The 18,180-nt window shown below is 37.1% G+C and overlaps 1 protein-coding gene across 2 annotated transcripts in view; it reads left to right on the top strand.

Moving 5' to 3' along the window:
• Positions 1 to 17,523, top strand: part of ABCD3 (ATP binding cassette subfamily D member 3) — an 82,078-nt gene extending 64,555 nt beyond the window's left edge. For both annotated transcript variants that reach the window (XM_025872234.2, XM_073896275.1), the window contains exons 17-23: positions 1,600 to 1,677; positions 1,784 to 1,849; positions 4,210 to 4,299; positions 4,780 to 4,899; positions 9,911 to 10,015; positions 13,916 to 13,972; positions 15,940 to 17,523. In XM_025872234.2, the coding sequence (XP_025728019.1) occupies positions 1,600 to 1,677; positions 1,784 to 1,849; positions 4,210 to 4,299; positions 4,780 to 4,899; positions 9,911 to 10,015; positions 13,916 to 13,972; positions 15,940 to 16,017 (594 nt within the window). In that variant the 3' untranslated portion in view covers positions 16,018 to 17,523. The remainder of the gene's footprint in view (positions 1 to 1,599; positions 1,678 to 1,783; positions 1,850 to 4,209; positions 4,300 to 4,779; positions 4,900 to 9,910; positions 10,016 to 13,915; positions 13,973 to 15,939) is intronic.
• The last annotated feature ends 657 nt before the right edge of the window (positions 17,524 to 18,180 follow it).

Below are 18,180 nucleotides of genomic sequence, written 5' to 3'. Positions count from 1 at the left end.
TGATGATGTCTTCAGGGTCCATCCGTGTTGTAGCAGGTGTCAGAATTTCATTCATTTTCAAGGCTGAATACTCTTCCATTGTATGGATAGACCACATTTTGTTCATCCATTCATCCTCTTCAGTTGCTTCCACCTTTGGCTACTGGGAATAATGCTGATGGCGGCTCTGTGTTTCATCAAAGTCAAAGGTAGTCCTTGCAGTAGCTCCCAGTGCCCTGTCGAATTTGCACTGCCCTCCCCCAGTCTCTTACCTCTCTGTGTTTTTTCCTACTACTCTTTCCTCCCTGTTCTTCTCAGCCTCTTTTCTGTATTTTTTTGACCAGGATAGGTACATTCCTGTCTCAGTGCCTTTGAACCATCTTTTTGTGGGTGGGGTTGGGCTGGAGCACTCTTCCTCCAGATAAACTCCTAATTCACTCCATTCAAAGTTGCCCAGTTACCATTTTCAGTGAGACCTGGCCTGACCACCTTAAAAATGTAACCTCCCCTACCCACTCCCAAATTTTCTTCCCCTTGATAGATTTTTTTCTCCATAGCACTTATTTTCTCATATGCTATTTAATTTACTCATTTAATGTGTGTATTCTTTATGATATGTCTCTCCTACTAGAATGTAAAGTGGTAAGGGCAGGTTTTGTTTTGTTTTTTTTCTTTTGTTAGTGTAGCCCCATTACCTAGAGCAGAGCCTGACACTGAGCATTCAATAAATATTCACTGAATTAAATAATAGCAATGTAGGGCCTCAACAGTTAAAAAAATTTGTCAGAGGCAGGTTCCACAACCAGAGTAACTCACATCTCTGTTGTCTTCTTTCCTGCTGTGATACACTGCTGTGTGATGTTGTGAGCTGGAATTGTAACCCAGGTTTCTGATTCTTCACAGGGTTGATTAAATACTTACATGAGACTGTAAGCTCAGAACTTAACCACTCTTGATCACATTTTCTCATTTAACTTTACATCACTGCAGAGTGATTTGGTGGCACTTGTAAATATTTATAATATATGTATACTTCTAAGAACCTGATCATAGAAACATTTCTCACTAATACATAAATTTGCTCAGTGGTTCTGGTTCATTGCAGTATTATCTAAAAGAGCAAAGTAAAATACAAATGATCTAAATATTTAACAAAAAGGAAGTTTTTAAATAAATTATGGTGTGTTCTTAGAATGGTATACACTGTAGGTATTAAAAAAATAGGATGGGAGGAATCTGAATATACTGACTTGGAATAATTTTTGTGATATATTGTTAAATAGTAACATGTAGAACATATATTGTATGATTCCATTTTTTTTTTAAAAAGACCATATACACACATACTTGTTTTCAAGAATCCTCAAAATTTGTAAGCTGTAGTTCTGTATTCTGATTAAGTTGATTTCACTCAGTGATTATTAAATGAAAAAAAGTGTGTAAAATTTGAAAGTAAACAAAAGTGAAAGGTCTCTTCAACCATACCCTCTGCTTCTTCTACCTGTTACCACACTTATAGACAAAATAGAAAGCTTATCATTAGCAAAGAATGATTTGACTCTAAGGAAATGTTCACTGAGTATATATTCACTATTAATTCACAGACTGATTTTCTTTCAGGTTCGATCTGGGGCCAATGTTTTAATTTGTGGTCCAAATGGCTGTGGGAAGAGTTCACTTTTCCGTGTTCTTGGTGAAGTAAGTACAAGTTGGCCTCAAGATTTTGCAGTTTTGTTTTGCCATACAATCTACCACATTGTGATATTTACAACTGCTCCTCTCCCCACTCCTTTTCCTTTTATAGTTATGGCCTCTTTTTGGAGGACGTCTAACTAAACCTGAGAGAGGGAAGTTATTTTATGTTCCTCAGGTAAGACCTTGTTTGAGTTATTTTGTAATCTTTGATGTAAAGATATTTTAATTAATTTTTTTAAAAAGTCACTTATAAAATCAGTGGCATTCCTGTACACTAACAACAAGACAGAAGAGAGAGAAATTAAGGAGTTGATCCCATTTACAATTGCACCCAAAACCATAAGATACCTAGGAATAAATCTAACCAAAGAGGCAAAGGATCTGTACTCAGAAAACTATAAAATACTCATGAAAGAAATTGAGGAAGACACAAAGAAATGGAAAAACGTTCCATGCTCATGGATTGGAAGAACAAATATTGTGAAGATGTCAATGCTGCCTAGAGCAATCTACACATTCAATACACTCCCCATCAAAATACCATCCACTTTTTTCAAAAAAATGGAACAAATAATCCTCAAATTTGTATGGAACCAGAAAAGACCCCGAATAGCCAGAGGAATGTTGAAAAAGAAAAGCAAAGCTGGCGGCATCACAATTCCGGACTTCCAGCTCTATTACAAAGCTGTCATCATCAAGACAGTATGGTACTGGCACAAAAACAGACACATAGGTCAGTGGAACAGAATCGAGAGCCCAGAAATGGACCCTCAACTCTATGGTCAACTAATCTTTGACAAAGCAGGAAAGAATGTCCAATGGCAAAAAGACAGTCTCTTCAACAAATGGTGTTGGGAAAATTGGACAGCCACATGCAGAAGAATGAAACTGGACCATTTCCTTACACCACACACAAAAATAGACTCAAAATGGTTGAAAGACCTAAATGTGAGACAGGAGTCCATCAAAATCCTTTTTTTTTTAAAGATTTTATTTATTTATTCATGAGAGAGAGAGGCAGAGGGAGAAGCAGGCTCCCAAGGAGCAGGGAGCCCGATGCGGGACTCGATCCCAGGACCCAGGGATCATGACCTGAGCCGAAGGCAGACGCTTAACCATCTGAGCCACCCAGGCGCCCAGGAGTCTATCAAAATCCTAAAGGAGAACACAGGCAGCAACCTCTTCGACCTCAGCCGCAGCAACTTCTTCCTAGAAACATTGCCAAAGGCAAGGGAAGCAAGGGCAAAAATGAACTATTGGGATTTCATCAAGATAAAAAGCTTTTGCACAGCAAAAGAAACAGTCCACAAAACCAAAAGACAACAGACAGAATGGGAGAAGATATTTGCAAATGACAATGCAAATGACATTGGATAAAGGGCTAGTATCCAAAATCTATAAAGAACTTATCAAACTCAACACCCAAAGAACAAATAATCCAATCAAGAAATGGGCAGAAGACATGAAGAGACATTTTTCCAAAGAAGACATCCAAATGGCCAACAGACACATGAAAAAGTGCTCAACATCATTTGGCATCAGGGAAATCCAAATCAAAACCTCAATGAGATGCCACCTCACACCAGTCAGAATGGCTAAAATTAACAAGTCAGGAAACGACATGTTGGCGGGGATGCGGAGAAAGGGGAACCCTCCTACACTGTTGGTGGGAATGCAAGCTGGTGCAGCCACTCTGGAAAACAGTATGGAGGTTCCTCAAAAAGTTGAAAATAGAGCTACCCTACGATCCAGCAATTGCACTACTGGGTATTTACCCCAAAGATACAAATGTAGAGATCTGAAGGGGTACGTGCACCCAATGTTTATAGCAGCAATGTCCACAATAGCCAAACTGTGGAAAGAGCCAAGATGTCCATCGACAGATGAATGGATAAAGAAAGATGTGGTATATATATACAATGGAATATTATGCAGCCATCAAAAGGAATGAGATCTTGCCATTTGCAACAACATGGATGGAACTAGAGGGTGTTATGCTGAGTGAAATAAATCAATCAGAGAAAGACATGTATCATATGACCTCACTGATATGAGGAATTCTTAATCTCAGGAAACCAACTGAGGGTTGCTGGATTGGTGGGGGGTGGGGTGGGAGGGATGGGGTGGCTGGGTGATAGACATTGGGGAGGATATGTGCTATGGTGAGCGCTTGTATTGTGCAAGACTGTTGAATCACAGACCTGTACCTCTGAAACAAATAATACATTATATGTTAAAAAAAAAAAGGTAACAGGAGGGAAAGAATGAAAGGGGGGGAAATCGGAGGGGGAGACGAACCATGAGAGACTATGGACTCTGAAAAACAAACAGGGTTCTAGAGGGGAAGGGGTCGGGATGGGTTAGCCTGGTGATGGGTATTAAAGAGGGCACATTCTGCGTGGAGCGCAGGTGTTATGCACAAACAATGACTCATGGAACACTACATCAAAATCTGATGATGTAATGTATGGTGATTAACATGATAAGTTTTTTTTAAAAAGTCACTTATAATGATTTTTGCTCTGTCACTATCAGAGACCTTATATGACTCTTGGAACACTTCGAGACCAAGTGATATATCCAGATGGAAGAGAAGATCAGAAAAGGAAGGGGATATCTGATCTAGTAAGGAAACGTTTATGTCCTAGACCTACCGGAAATACTCATTTCAGATTCTTTATCTTAATCAGATTAGTTAAGTATTTTGACTGCCAGGTAGTTTATCCTACCCTGTAAAACCTTCTAAAACCTTGTCATTAAATATAATTTTCCAAGTTGAGGTAAGATATTAACTACTCTGCTTAAATATGGCTTAGTGAGTATTTAACCTTGTCTCTTTACACTGTTGTTTTTTTTTTCCTCATTGCCCTCATCCTATAATTATGTACAGTAGCATTATTCCTCTTTAAGCTACTAAATATGTTTTGTCAGAGTTAGTATAAATAGGAAGTGAGGGTTCAGGGCTAGGGCTATCTTTGTGTCACACTCTTTTGTGAAGTGATATTGGCAATAGAATTATAGTGATTCTAGTTTAAAAAATAAAGCAAGATAGAGAATGTTGGCTTACGTTAAGTTTGATTTCATCTTTAATCATTGTGCTGAAAGGTACTAAAGGAATATTTAGATAATGTCCAGTTGGGTCATATCCTTGAACGTGAAGGAGGCTGGGACAGTGTTCAGGATTGGATGGATGTCCTCAGTGGTGGAGAGAAGCAAAGAATGGCGGTATGTATACTCTGAACACATTGCACGACAGCGTAACGGGTTGCATAAGGTCACTCTTAAGAGTCCAGTATTTTGATTAATCAAGGTACATAATTTTAATCTTTTTTATTTAGCAGTTGTTACAGTACAGATAGTTTAAATGATAATAAAAGTGCTTCAAAATATATAACTTGCATGTGCATTTAGAATTCTGAAAAATTCCTAAGTTTTCCAGTTATGTACTACTAATCCATTGGGGATTAATTAAAGAAACTTTCTAGCATATACTGATCCTGGGTTATATGGTAGTCCAAGATGTCTTAATATCTTTTCCCTACTGACCCCTCACTGAAGCTGTTCTCTCTGAAGTATCTGAAGGTGTTAGAGATGATTTACTCAGTTCCCACTTTTTTTTCTGCTCCTGCCCTCCCCTCTGTCGTTACATCTATCCTGGTTTCAGGGCTCAGTATCTACTACCCAGAATTATGTAGAATTTTTACACTTTCCTAATAGAGGCCTTTGCAAGGAGCTGTTTTAATTTTATGATTGTCTAAACTTATTCCTGATCAAACATGACTACAAACCCTGCATATTAAGAGTGATACCTTGAATACTCTTTTAAGAGGGTTAACTTTTAAAGAGTCATTTTCTAACTATGCATAGCATAGTTTGAGCAGCTGCAGAGGAATTTTTTTTTTTCAGAGTGTTAACCTTGTAGAAATTAGAGAAAACTATAGCCAAAGAAAAACAGCAAAAGAAATGGCTTATTGCTGAATTGTTTACTCATTATTTTTAAATTATATTCTCCCTTTTTTGTTGCCTCTTATTCCCTGATAGTGCATGTTATTTTTCCCAAAACATACCCATTCTGCATGAACTTAGTATCAACTTGATACTGTGATTTTTCTGGCTAGTGCTGTAACATGAGATTAATCTGTAGAGGAATGAATCATAAACAAAAGAGATGTCAGCCATACTCAAAATGGAAATTGGGTGGTAGGAGTGAGAATCTGAAGTGATTGAGATTTCTGGAATTAGAAGATGACTATAGAAATAACTGCAAGTCAGGAGAACAAATTTACATTCCTGTTACTATGACTTCAAAGAAAATGGAAGGATAGGTCAAGATTCACAGATGCACACAGTGTAAATCCAGAGAAAGAAAAATAAATGTGTTTAACTAAGGAATCCTGTGTGGGGGTTATAAAGGTACAGAGGGGATAGTTTTTATTTGAAGATAAGAAATTCAAGGCCTAGAGGAATGAAATGGTATCTTGGGGAGAGGGAAGGAGTGGAGGGAGGAGCCCTGTGAAACCAGAGGAACTGTGATAGAGTTGTTGGGACATGGGGAGACTCACCCATGGCACTATTGTGCGACCAAGCTGTTGGCAGTTGTGTTCTGGCTAGACCAATATTTGGAGAATTGGTTGTGAAATTTAGAAGAGAGCATATTCTTTTGCTACCTTCAAAAGGTTTATGGGGAGGCGGGGAAAGCTAATACAACAGATGTTGAGGTTGGTGAAATTGGGCAAAGTTTTTGTATGGTCATTTTACCGCTCTTACAGTTTTTGGGTAGGCTTGAAAGTTTACAAAGTAAAAAATTGAGGTAAGTAAGGACATAATTTTTATAAATTATAAAACTTAATAATTTGTAAATTATAAAAATTAGCATTTTTTAGGAAGAACAGACTTGAAAGGTCTAACCACCCAAAACAGTGAATATGTAAGAATGGAGGTTGGTTGGTGTAAACAGAAGTTTTGGGTAAGGAAAGTCAGATTTGAATGGGAGGGAATGGAATAATACTATTGAATAAAAGGGAGGTCTGGTGAACACATTTCTAAAATTCCTTGAGAAAAGTCAGTAAATGTAGGGAAATAAGGTTATTCTATAATTTTGGTGAAAAAACTTAATCGTGGTATAATTTCCACAGAGTTCACTACTAGCTGGGAATCTACTCTTTGCAAGGCACTGAGATAGGTTCCTGCCCTTAATAATCTAGTTAGGAGATCTAAATATTCTCAACTAACTGTAACACAAGGCAGTCTTCAGTTCTAGCTATCAAAGTACACTGGGATAATGATGAGGGAAGGATTGGTTTTGAATGGCAGACTCTATGTAATTGTCCCAACAGCCCTGGGAATTAAGGTACAAAGGAAAGACTCGTAGGGCTTAAGTAGCCTCCTAATGTCACATGGCTACTGAGTAGCAGAATGGAGATTCAAGTGCAGGCGGGTCTGACATTAGACTTGTTGCTCCTGACCAGTACATTATATAGCCTCCGATGTGCAGGTGGGCTGTATCCAGTTCTCTTCCCTCAGTGCCCCTCAGAGTCTAAAGTAATATTTTCCTTACCTCCTTTGCACTCCTTTGGGCCCAGCCATTACCAGCCAGGGTTGCTCTACCCAGTATCGTAAGTTGCAGTATCTTATTTCTCTGACTGATAGTTCTCTTTCCCACTCCACTATGCTTGTTCTTCCTATAGCAGTGGGGCTTTTTTTAAAATTATGAATTATGAAAAAGTATGTATGATAGAAAAGTTGGAATATTTATAAAAGTATAAAGAAGGGCCGAAACCCTCTTACTAGAGATACCTCTGTCATAAAATTGTTGTTTTTTAAAACCAATTTTTTAATTAATTTTTCTTTTACCTAATTGGCAACTGTCTCCCTTCTTCAGACTCGCTGATATCTTGAATATTGACCCCTCCCTTTTCTTATGATTGATCAGTCCCCTTCTGACTCTGCTTCCTTTCCTGTCCAGTACAGACTTAATAATCTAGGACCTGGCACATAGGAGGTACTCAGGAGGTATTTCTTAAAGGAATGAACAAAAATGATCCTTTCCCCTTAACTTCCTTTCCCCTTTTTGTTTCCTCATATTACCTCAGCTTCAGCCCAAGAACAGTTCTTTGCTTTGGCATTTCTGTACATAGGCTTCTGAGCGCAGCTGAAAGATCAGAATGATGTGATTTGGTGCCACACACTTGCATAGTTTTCAATCTTATAGGGGCTCACAGTGTTCTTTGGTGATCATTTTACTTACTTTTGCCCCTCTCATTTTTCATGATAATCATTTAAAAACTACCAGTCTCAGGCTTTCTACCCCATTTCCTACTCCCAGCAGAACAGCTCACCTCTTGCTTAAAGAAAAAAGAGAAGCTGTTATCATGTCAGTCACTGACAGCTCATTTTTATTGAGCGCTTAATAGATAGGTGGTAGGCTAAGTCCTTTACATTGAATTCTTCTAAGTCCTTTGAGGCAGGAACTGTTGAGTGCCCCCTTGTACAGAGGAAATTGAACTATAGCACGGTGAAGTAGGCTGCCAAGCAAAGATAGCTAGTAAAGCTTACCTCTGTGGGGGGGGGGTGCGGTTGGGGCTTGTCAGGCTCAGGTGGTAGTTCCACACTAGTGTTAAGTACTTATTCACTTTACAGTCCCTCTCATATTGTGGTATCAAGTACTGACAGCATAGTGGGAGAGAGACACATGAGACGATTGCCATGTAATATGCCAAGTGTGATGATGAAGGTATGCAGAGTTCCATGGGGACACAGGGGGAGAGGCATTTGTGGAATGCCTTCAGATAATCAGTCCTCTTGATTAAGTTCACACTGAACTGTCCTGACCTCTCTCCTTCTCTCTCTGGAGGATATGTCATCCATCCTCTTGAGAAAAGCTAAATGTCTCCCATGTTTTTGGACCCTCTGTCCTCTGACTTTATCATATTCTTTCCTTCAGTTATGCATGTGTACAGATACACATACCCTATATTTATTCTCTTCTGGTCCTTTCAGAAAGACATAAAAATATGAGTGTGGGAGTGTGAAAGGGAGGAGAAGAAGGGAGGACTTGTGGCCTTCTAGCTTGAGCAGCTGTTTGATAGTGTTATTTTCTGAAATGTTTAAGGTGCAGTGGGGTGGATGGATGGATTTTAAGGATTTTAAAATTCGATAACTGAGTAGAAATATCAAATAGGAATTTTTATTTAGCAGTCTAGAAATTTGAAGAGAAGGATGTGCAAGAGATAGGTATTGAGAGTTCACAAATGTAAATAATATTTGGAATCATGAGCTTCAGTCAGATCACTCAGGGAGAGACAATATAGGATAAAGAGGAATTGGTCCTGAGGAACCCCAACATTAATAGTCAAGAGAAGAAGTAAATGCTGGAAAAAAAACTGAGGAAGCAGTCTAAGAAGTGAGAAGAAACATTAAGACTGTGGTTTCACTGTCACTTTCTCAAGAAGGAGGAAGTAGTCATCTGAATTGCATGTAGCAGAAAAGATAAATTGGGTAAGGATAGAAAAGTGTCCATTGGTCTTGGCATGCGGCGATCATTGCTAGGGGCAAATGACCAATTGGAATATCAGTTAGACAAAGGATCAGAGTAAATAATTCCCAGAAAATAAAGTACATATGGAAAATAAATGAGAAAATGTTCAGCATTCTTGCTAATTGATGAAATGGAAGCCATAATAATCTTGGTGTTAATTTTTACTTATAAAACTAGCAGAGCCTTTAAAAAATGAGTACATCCAGTATTAACCTCAGGGATATAAAACAGGTGCACTCAAAAATTATTGGGAAATATTAATTGGCAGCTTAATATTAATTAACATTACTTAAGCAACAGAATGTTTAGAAATAAACACATTTTTGCACTTAAGCCATCTGGAGTTTGAATTCTAAGATTTGGTTAAAATATGTACCGTCTAATCTTGTTTAGAGAACTTTCTCTAATAGTTTAAAACTCAACTTCATTTCACATCAGCCTTAAATGTTTTGGATTAGCTCTTAACAGTCAATTTCCCATGTGTTACATTTTCCCCTTTGTTCAGGAAGATAGTAAAAACACACAGGTTTTTTTTTGTTTTGTTTTATTGTTTTTGTTTTGGGGAAGTAGGTTTTTTGAGTTAAAATAATTTTCATACTTGGTTTTACAAGACTCAGTGCATATTTAACTTAAGTAAAACTATTTTAGCTTATCAATTTCTGCATGTGGTTATACAAAATATTTCTTTTTATGCTTTAGATGGCAAGATTATTTTATCATAAACCCCAGTTTGCCATTTTGGATGAATGCACAAGTGCAGTTAGTGTGGATGTGGAAGGCTACATTTATAGTCATTGTCGAAAGGTAAGCATTTCAGGTTCTCAGTTTGAGGGTCCCTGTCATTCTTCTTGGTTTACTCCGTGTCCAACCAAATATCTATCCAAAGAGAAGATTTCAAGTTATTAAGTAACAAAATGACTATCAAAGGGTGTTCTATCTGTTTTAATAAAGATTTCAAATGATAATAGATATGAGTTAAAAAAAATTATAAATGAATTCTGTGTATAATTCTCTTTAGCTGTATCTTAGATTTGAAACAAATACTGTTTTTAAATTTACTTCCCTTTTACCTCATTCCCTATACTCAGAGTTAATAAACTGATATTTTCTTAATGTGTTCAGATTAAGAATGAAACCTAAATATCATTTGTTTTTTTTAATTAGTAAAACTTGATAGTAGTCATTTGGTAGTTTCAGTTGTTTTTTTTTTTTTCTTTCTCTGGCCTGGGCAACATTTTACCCGTTTCCTTTGGTAGCCTTTTCTGAGGCTATGCTTATTGATACCATTCTTTAACTAGTTACTAGTTCTGTGGTGATTGTCACACCATCTATACTCTTGCTGGATTTTGAGAATAAGAGCAGTATATCCTAACTGTTTTACAGTGTTATGTAAGTGGAGGAAGTGCAGGAGTCTTTCAACAAGTTGTAAGTGTTATTTGGGGGTTTACAGTAAATATAAAAAGGTCATGTTGCGTATTTACAGTATGAATTCATACTATTCAAAGTGTGGTCATTGATCAGCATCTTCTGGGAGCTTGTTAGAATGTGGACTCTCTGGCCCTACCAAATTAGAGTCCACATTTTAACCAAATTCCCAGAAGATTCAAATGCACATTAAAGTTTGAGAAGCCTTGGTATAATGACGCAAGACTAAATTTGCTACATTAATCTTTGTAGGAAGATGTTTTTGTACTGATTTTATTTCTTTAATGGTTTGTTTTCTATTTTTGAATCAGTTTTGGTCATTTATAATCTTTTTATGTATCTGTTCATATGAACTTTCAGATTTATAGGTATTGGAGGTGTGGGTCTCTATTTGATCAGTGATTTAGAGGCTCTTTGCTGGTAGTTTTGACCGTGTGATGTCCCCTTATATTTAGTTATAGGCTATATGTCCCCACATAAGATGCAATTTTCCTATATAGATTCCATTTAAAAGAAGAAAAGTCTTATGGGGTCCCCAGTTGATAGTTAAAATTATATTACTATAATAGCAGTTGAATATGTATAAGCATGAAATGAGATATGAACTCCTTGAACTTAGAGCTCAATTACAGCCACAAAACAAATATAAATTTACAAATTAAGTATAGACAAAACAGTTTCAAGTTGGTAACATTAAAGCGAACTCTGATACTGTTTTGCTGAAACTAAGCCACCAGTTTGGGATTTAATTATGGAAAGATACAGTCTGAGGTCCAGATCTTATATTTTGAATTTTGCTTATGTATCTTACTTATGTAATTCTATCAGAAAGAATGCTTTCATTAAGTTGAGATCTGATCCAATTACTGTAGAATCATAAAAAATATCTGAAGTGAGCTCTCAAAAATAAAGTAAGTGTTGTACCATTGAAATGTTTTACTCTGATAACTTATTTTGTCATGCAGTTTGTAACCAATTTGAGAATCTTTCCACCTGGCATCCAAAGTTATGGCACATTAAAAGTTTTAAGTGCTATAACTTTATTTATTTGTTAGAGAGAGTGGGGGACGGAGGAGCAGAGGGAGAGAAAGAATCTTAAGCAGGCTCCACACCAGCACAGAGCCTGACATGGGGCTCCATCTCATAACCCTGAGGTCATGACTTGAGTGGAAATCAAGGGTCGGACACTTTACTGACTGAGCCACCCAGGCACCCCAAGTGCTATCACTTTAAATAATCACTTGGTACCAGCAGAAGTACAAACACAGACTTGGGCACTTAAATCTCATGGTAGAAATGATCCAGATTATACTTAGGCTAATTTTTAAAAAATTACCAAAATGAAAATAAAATTAGAACTCATAATGGAATTATCTGGATACTCTGGCATTTATCTGTCAGCCTTGAGAGATCCATTTTAAGAAACCTTGATGTAGAGCAGGGTTTCTCAGTCTCATCTCTGTTGACATTTTGGGTTGAATAATCCTTAGTTGTGAGGAGCTGTCCTTTGCTTTCTGGGATTTTTTGTTTTTTTAATTTTATTACGTTATGTTAGTCAACATACATTACATCATTAGTTTTTGATGTAGTGTTCCATGATTCATTGTTTGCGTATAACACCCAGTGCTCCATGCAATATGTGTCCTCCTTAACACCCCGGGCTAACCCATCCCCCACCCCCTCCCCTCTAGAACCCTCAGTTTGTTTCTCAGAGTCCATAGTCTCTCATGGTTCGTCTCCCCCTCCGATTTTCCCACCTTCATTTTTTCCTTCTTGCTATTTTCTTTCTTTCTTTTTTCTTTTTTGAACATACAATGTATTATTGTTTCAGAGGTACAGGTCCATGATTCATCCGTCTTACACAATTCACAGTGCTCACCATAGCACATACCCTCCCTGATATCTATCGCCCAGCCACCCCATCCCTCCCACCCCCCCACTGCTCCAGCAATGTCCACAATAGCCAAACTATGGGAAGATGTGGCTTTATAGGATATTTGACAGCATCTTTGACCTCTATTCATTAGATGCTAGTAGCACTCTCACTTGTGACAATCAAAAATGTCTCCAGACATTGCCATGTGTCCCCTAAGGGATAAAACTCCTCCCTCCCCCCCAGGTGAGAACCGCTAATCTGCAGTTATATTGATTAGTGGGGTTTTTAAAAAATATTTATTAGAAATCTCTAAATCTTTATTTACAGTTTAAAAACCGGTAAGGTTTTGGGGCACCTGGGTGGCTCAGTTGGTTAGGCATCTGCCTTCAGCTCAGGTCATGATCCTGGAGTCTCAGGATTGAGCCCCACATCGGGCTCCCCGCTTAGTGGGGAGTCTGCTTCTCCCTCTGACCCTCCTCCTTCTCATGCTCTCTCTCGCTCAAAGAAATAAATAAAATCTTAAAAAAAAAAAAACAATAAGGTTTCAAAACCCAAAAGATTTTTCATTATTTTGTAGCATGCTTAATGGGGTAGCCAAACCTTGCCTAAACTAAGATATTTAAACTCTTAACTTGTCTCAATGTCAGTGTTCTTATATGTTGCCACAGAAACATTCATATATTTTCTGCGCCAGAATGCTGATGATAATACTGCTTTTCCAAAATCTGAATTCCCAGACACATTCCAAAACAGGGGTTCCAATAAAGGATTATGACTCTTTATTTGAAAAAGATTGACTGTAGACAGTATTATATTGATTTAATTTTCCTGATTTTGACCTCTTGCTATTTTTACTATTCTTGTACTCTTTTCGTGTATTTTTCACAATAAAATAGAAACCGTGTCAGGATGTATATTTTCTGCCCCACACAAAATAGTACATTTAATGTTAGTACCTGTTAGTTTTTTTTTTCTTAAAGAATTTATTGATACTGGGGCACCTCAGTGGCTTAGTCATTAAGCGTCTGCCTTTGGCTCAGGTCATGATCCCAGGGTCCTGGGCTCGAGCCCCGCATCGGGCTCCCTGCTTGGCGGGATGCCTGCTTCTCTCTCTCCCACTCCCCCTGCTTGTGTTCCCTCTCTCGCTGTGTCTCTCTCTGACAAATAAATAAAATCTTTAAAAAAAAAATTTTATTGATACTTGTGTGTTTTTATTATGTGGTTGATGGTCTGTACTTCACATTACCTTGAACATTGGCATCAGTTGTAATTTTTTCCCTTTTACATTGATTTTTAATTATAGCTTCTGAAGACAATCATTCTAATAGCTTGAAATATATAGATGAGTTTGATTTGTGATTCTGTGTTATTGATATAAACCTAAATCATTTTCTTTGTATTAGGTCGGCATCACCCTCTTCACTGTGTCACATAGAAAGTCTCTTTGGAAACACCATGAGGTTTGTATTTCTTATATTGAATGGTATAGTGGAATTTTATCTTATTTAAATATGTGAATTCAGGTGATTATGGTTTTAGATCTTGGTGTATGTTCTCTTATAAACATATACCTTGAAGGACAAAAGGTGATTCTAGATTTTCCTTAAATATTATTGTAGTTGTCAGTTTTGAAAGCTGTAATACATATTAAACAAGCCCTAGTTGATTTGAGAGATATTAGAGTGGTTAGTGGTTCTCCGTTTTTATAAATGACTATTGTATAATAACTAAAATGTACACAACCTTATCACAGCTATGGCTAAGTAAAGTTTCTCTCACCACCCAGTATCGACAGAAGGGAAAGAGTCTTAGGAAGGATTAGATGGCAGAAAGTTTAAGGACATTTTTAGTGAGATCATGGCTGTAAGGGGAAACTAAATTATGTCAGCTGTGTTTATCTTTGCACTGTAATAAAGTAGAATCATTAGGTAATCACTATAATTGACATAGAGATTACAGTGAGGTTTGCACTGGTACAGATCTCTTATGTATCCTGGTGTTTTAGTAGTGCCATTCATTCTCAGTGTGGCAGTTCTTTTCAGCTCTTCATGTAAAATGATCAACCCTGCAAACTAAACCCTGTTAACTCTTCCCTCCCCTCCCCTCCCTTCTCTCTTTCTCTCTTTCCTTCCTTCCTTCTCTTTCTTCCTTCCTAAATGATAAATACATTTTAGGTAAAAGAAAGGGTTTGAGAAAAATTAGAACAATGGTATGGGGTATCTTGTTCCATAAAATACATACCTGATGGAGCAACTTTTTTGCCAAGTACTGGGTTAAATGTCCTTGGGGGACACAGAGTACTGTCTTTACCCTCAAGAACCTTATGGTTAAGATGAGAGTGTACAGATGATAAAATGAAGAGCGTGGGATTTGAAGTCAGAAAACCTGGGTTCAAGCACCACTGTTTCTGGCATCAGTTGCTTTCTTCATGTAATAAAGTTATTGATCCTTGCCTTCCTGTCTCCTAGATTACCATGAGCATCGAAGAGGTAGCCTGTATGAAAGTATTTAGTGAAAATAATGGAATTCTATATAGCTGTGTGACTTTTAAAGATGCTTTTTCTTATCTTATGATATATTACAATTTGTCCATTTTTCAGAATGAAATGAGAAGTTGAATAACTAGTAATCAAAGCAGTTTAAAAAGTATTCAAGCCTTTGTGTTTTCTCAGGAGCTCGTAAATGTCACAGCCACAGGGCTGTGGGAGTGCTTGGATTTGACCTCCCCTCTTCTTCTGGTCGGGGAGACAAGCACAGAATATCAAGCAGTGATTATGTGAAGGAGGGATGACACAGACCACAATGTCAGAGGCCAGAATAGCTAAGAAATAATAAGATAGAGGATGGAAAAACACGTCTTTTCTGTAAATAAAAAGCTGCTAAATAAGCCTTAGTAACTGCTGTCCTAAGTGTCTTCGTAGGATGGGATATACAGGCATATCTACATACAGCTCTTTTCCTCCTCTACTAAGACCATGAACAAATAAAAAGCCTTAAGTTAGAGGTTCCGAACTGAACCAGGAGACCAGAAAAAGGAAGTATTCAAGACCGCGCTATTGAATAGGCTTACACTTAGCACAGTTCGGCCTGTGGTACATCACACCCTTGGTTGCGGAGTTACAGAAGCATTCTGATTTGTAGGGTGCTTAAACATTTGATTCCTTCAAAATAATGAGGAATTTTGGTATTTTAGTTCTCATAAAGGAAAATACTTTGTCCACTCCAAGCAGAATTATGTTGTTGCTATATTAAAAAAGTGGACTTCTTCATTTAGTCTTACCTTTCTGGGTATAAAACTTCCTGAAGGTATTTGTGGCTTAAAATAATTTCCAATCATTTTCATGTATAATAACCTCTACATAAATTCCTGACAAAAAGGAAATTCTCTTAGTCACTGATTCACCCCACCCCCACTTCTTTCCTGTAGTACTACCTGCATATGGATGGCAGAGGCAATTACGAATTCAAACAGATAACAGAAGATACGGTTGAGTTTGGCTCTTAGAATCTGGAGAGCTGGACTGCTTCAATGACATTACAGAACACACTTAGAAATATACAGTACATTGTAAAATAAAGTTGAGCTTGTTTTTTTTTAAACAAAACAACAAATTAATTAGATATGAAATAATTGAGAACAAGTTAAACCATTTATTATATAGGATCTTGCTAATTGTGTATATGTTGGTTTAATTATTAATATGTACTAAGAATGTCCTTATTCTTGTGGTTAAAAACCTGCCTAAATTAAATTGGGCTTAAATCAGTGTAACCTGATTCATCCTGGGATGTAAACCATTTGAAGTCAGCTAATTTGACTTTTATGGCTCTATCTTTTCCTTCAATGAAGAACCCTCTTTAAAACTGGGGTCATCATTTATCCTGTTCTAACAAGATAGTCTTGAGTTTCATTTTCTTGTGCTCCACGATAGTGGGAAACAAATCATAGTATATTATCAAAATGTACAACACCAATGCATAATAGCATTTATTACACAGTGGCAGATTTCATTAGCTGCCACCATTATACTCATTCCTTGTATAGATCTTGGGGTACATTTGACTCCAGGAAGGCCATTTGAATTTTCTTTGGCTAAATAATAAATGTGCCCCCCTCGGTCTGCAGTATTGAGTTGTTTTGAGGGTTCTTTGTGGGTATATAACAAGTTTATGTGCAGTCTTGCTTACAAGGGGGCGGTTACTATGCTTCACGCCTAATCTTCCCAATGTTTGGGATATTAAAACATAAAGTCCTTATATGTCAAGCTCAAGGTCTTTAATGAGAGTTTTGGATTTTTTAAAAGAATTGAATGGATCTGTGTATGTTAGAAGCCCATTCATTAGAAGTATGGTGGTTACATGGTGTTAAACTCCAGATGAGCCATAGGAATGCACTACATGAAGCAATGCACTGAGTATGCAATGTTATCACTGTCTTTGACTGTGATTTTATGTTTAAAAAAATATGTTATAATTACGCACATGGGTGAATTATGTTTCCTAGGCACTGGTTTATCTCTGTGAATCTTGAATAACTTTTTTATATTTGGGTTATTATGTTGAACTATCCTAAGATAAATTGATTTCACCTCACCAAACCACCATTAATGACTTACATGTGTTATTTGCACAGGGAAAACTGAAACTGAATTTTATCAATAAGCTAGATATGAAATCAGTTTTATCAGACTAGGGTTCAGAAATGGGCATTTTATAATCTTGTTTCTGTATACCTGATTTTTGGTTTTTTTGCAGAATTAACTATAAGAATCACCGGCTACCAAAGTAAAACTTGATGTACTGATTCCATAATACGTAACATTCAGTTTTTACCACTGTCTTTGGCAAACTTGTCTACTTACTTATTTTCTGTTCAGGTTAAAAAGAATCAGATATCCTGTACAACCTTTGCTTGTTCTTTTTATTCTGGTATGTAAAAACTGGATAGCTCATACATAGGTCATACAGTCTTGACTTGAAAAACACAAAAATAAATTGATATTCAGAAACTCCTTTTAGCACACAGTGTCTCTTTTACAAAAAGTCTTGTCAAATGTGATTTTTAACAGAATAATTTTCTCTTTTAGAAAAGTCACATAGATTCGGAGGGGGAGATGAACCATGAGAGACTATGGACTCTGAGAAACAAACTGAGGGTTCTAGAGGGGAGGGGGATGGGGGATGGGTTAGCCTGATGATGGGTATTAAGGAGGGCACGTACTGCATGGAGCACTGGGTGTTATATGGAAACAATGAATCGTGGAATATTACATCAAAAACTAATGATGTATGGTGATCAACATAGCATAATTAAAAAAAAAAGTCACATAAAACCTTCAGTGTACCAGGGCACCTGGGGCTGACTCAGTTGGTGGAGCACATGACTCTTGATCTTAGGGTCACGAGTTCGAGCCTCACACTGGGTATAGAGATTACTAAAAAAAAGTTAAACCCCACAAATTTCAATGTACCTCACAAATGCTACCAAATAGCCAGGAGACCCTAAAAGATAACTGTCAGTCCTGGGAAAGAGTTTAAGTTATGGGGGAAGTTGGAGATTTTCGGATTTCTAGATTATCCTGAACCTACTAATTCCTTCCATAATGGATTCTTATCATCAAAAAACCAGTTGGGGGTTCTTTTTTTCTTTCTTTTTTTCTTCCTTTTA

Source organism: Callorhinus ursinus, unplaced genomic scaffold, assembly GCF_003265705.2.
Source record: "Callorhinus ursinus isolate GAN/ISIS: 27379988/994484 unplaced genomic scaffold, GSC_fseal_2.0 scaffold9, whole genome shotgun sequence".
In the NCBI taxonomy this organism is placed as follows: domain Eukaryota; kingdom Metazoa; phylum Chordata; class Mammalia; order Carnivora; family Otariidae; genus Callorhinus; species Callorhinus ursinus.
This window is presented reverse-complemented; position numbering and strand designations above follow the sequence as displayed.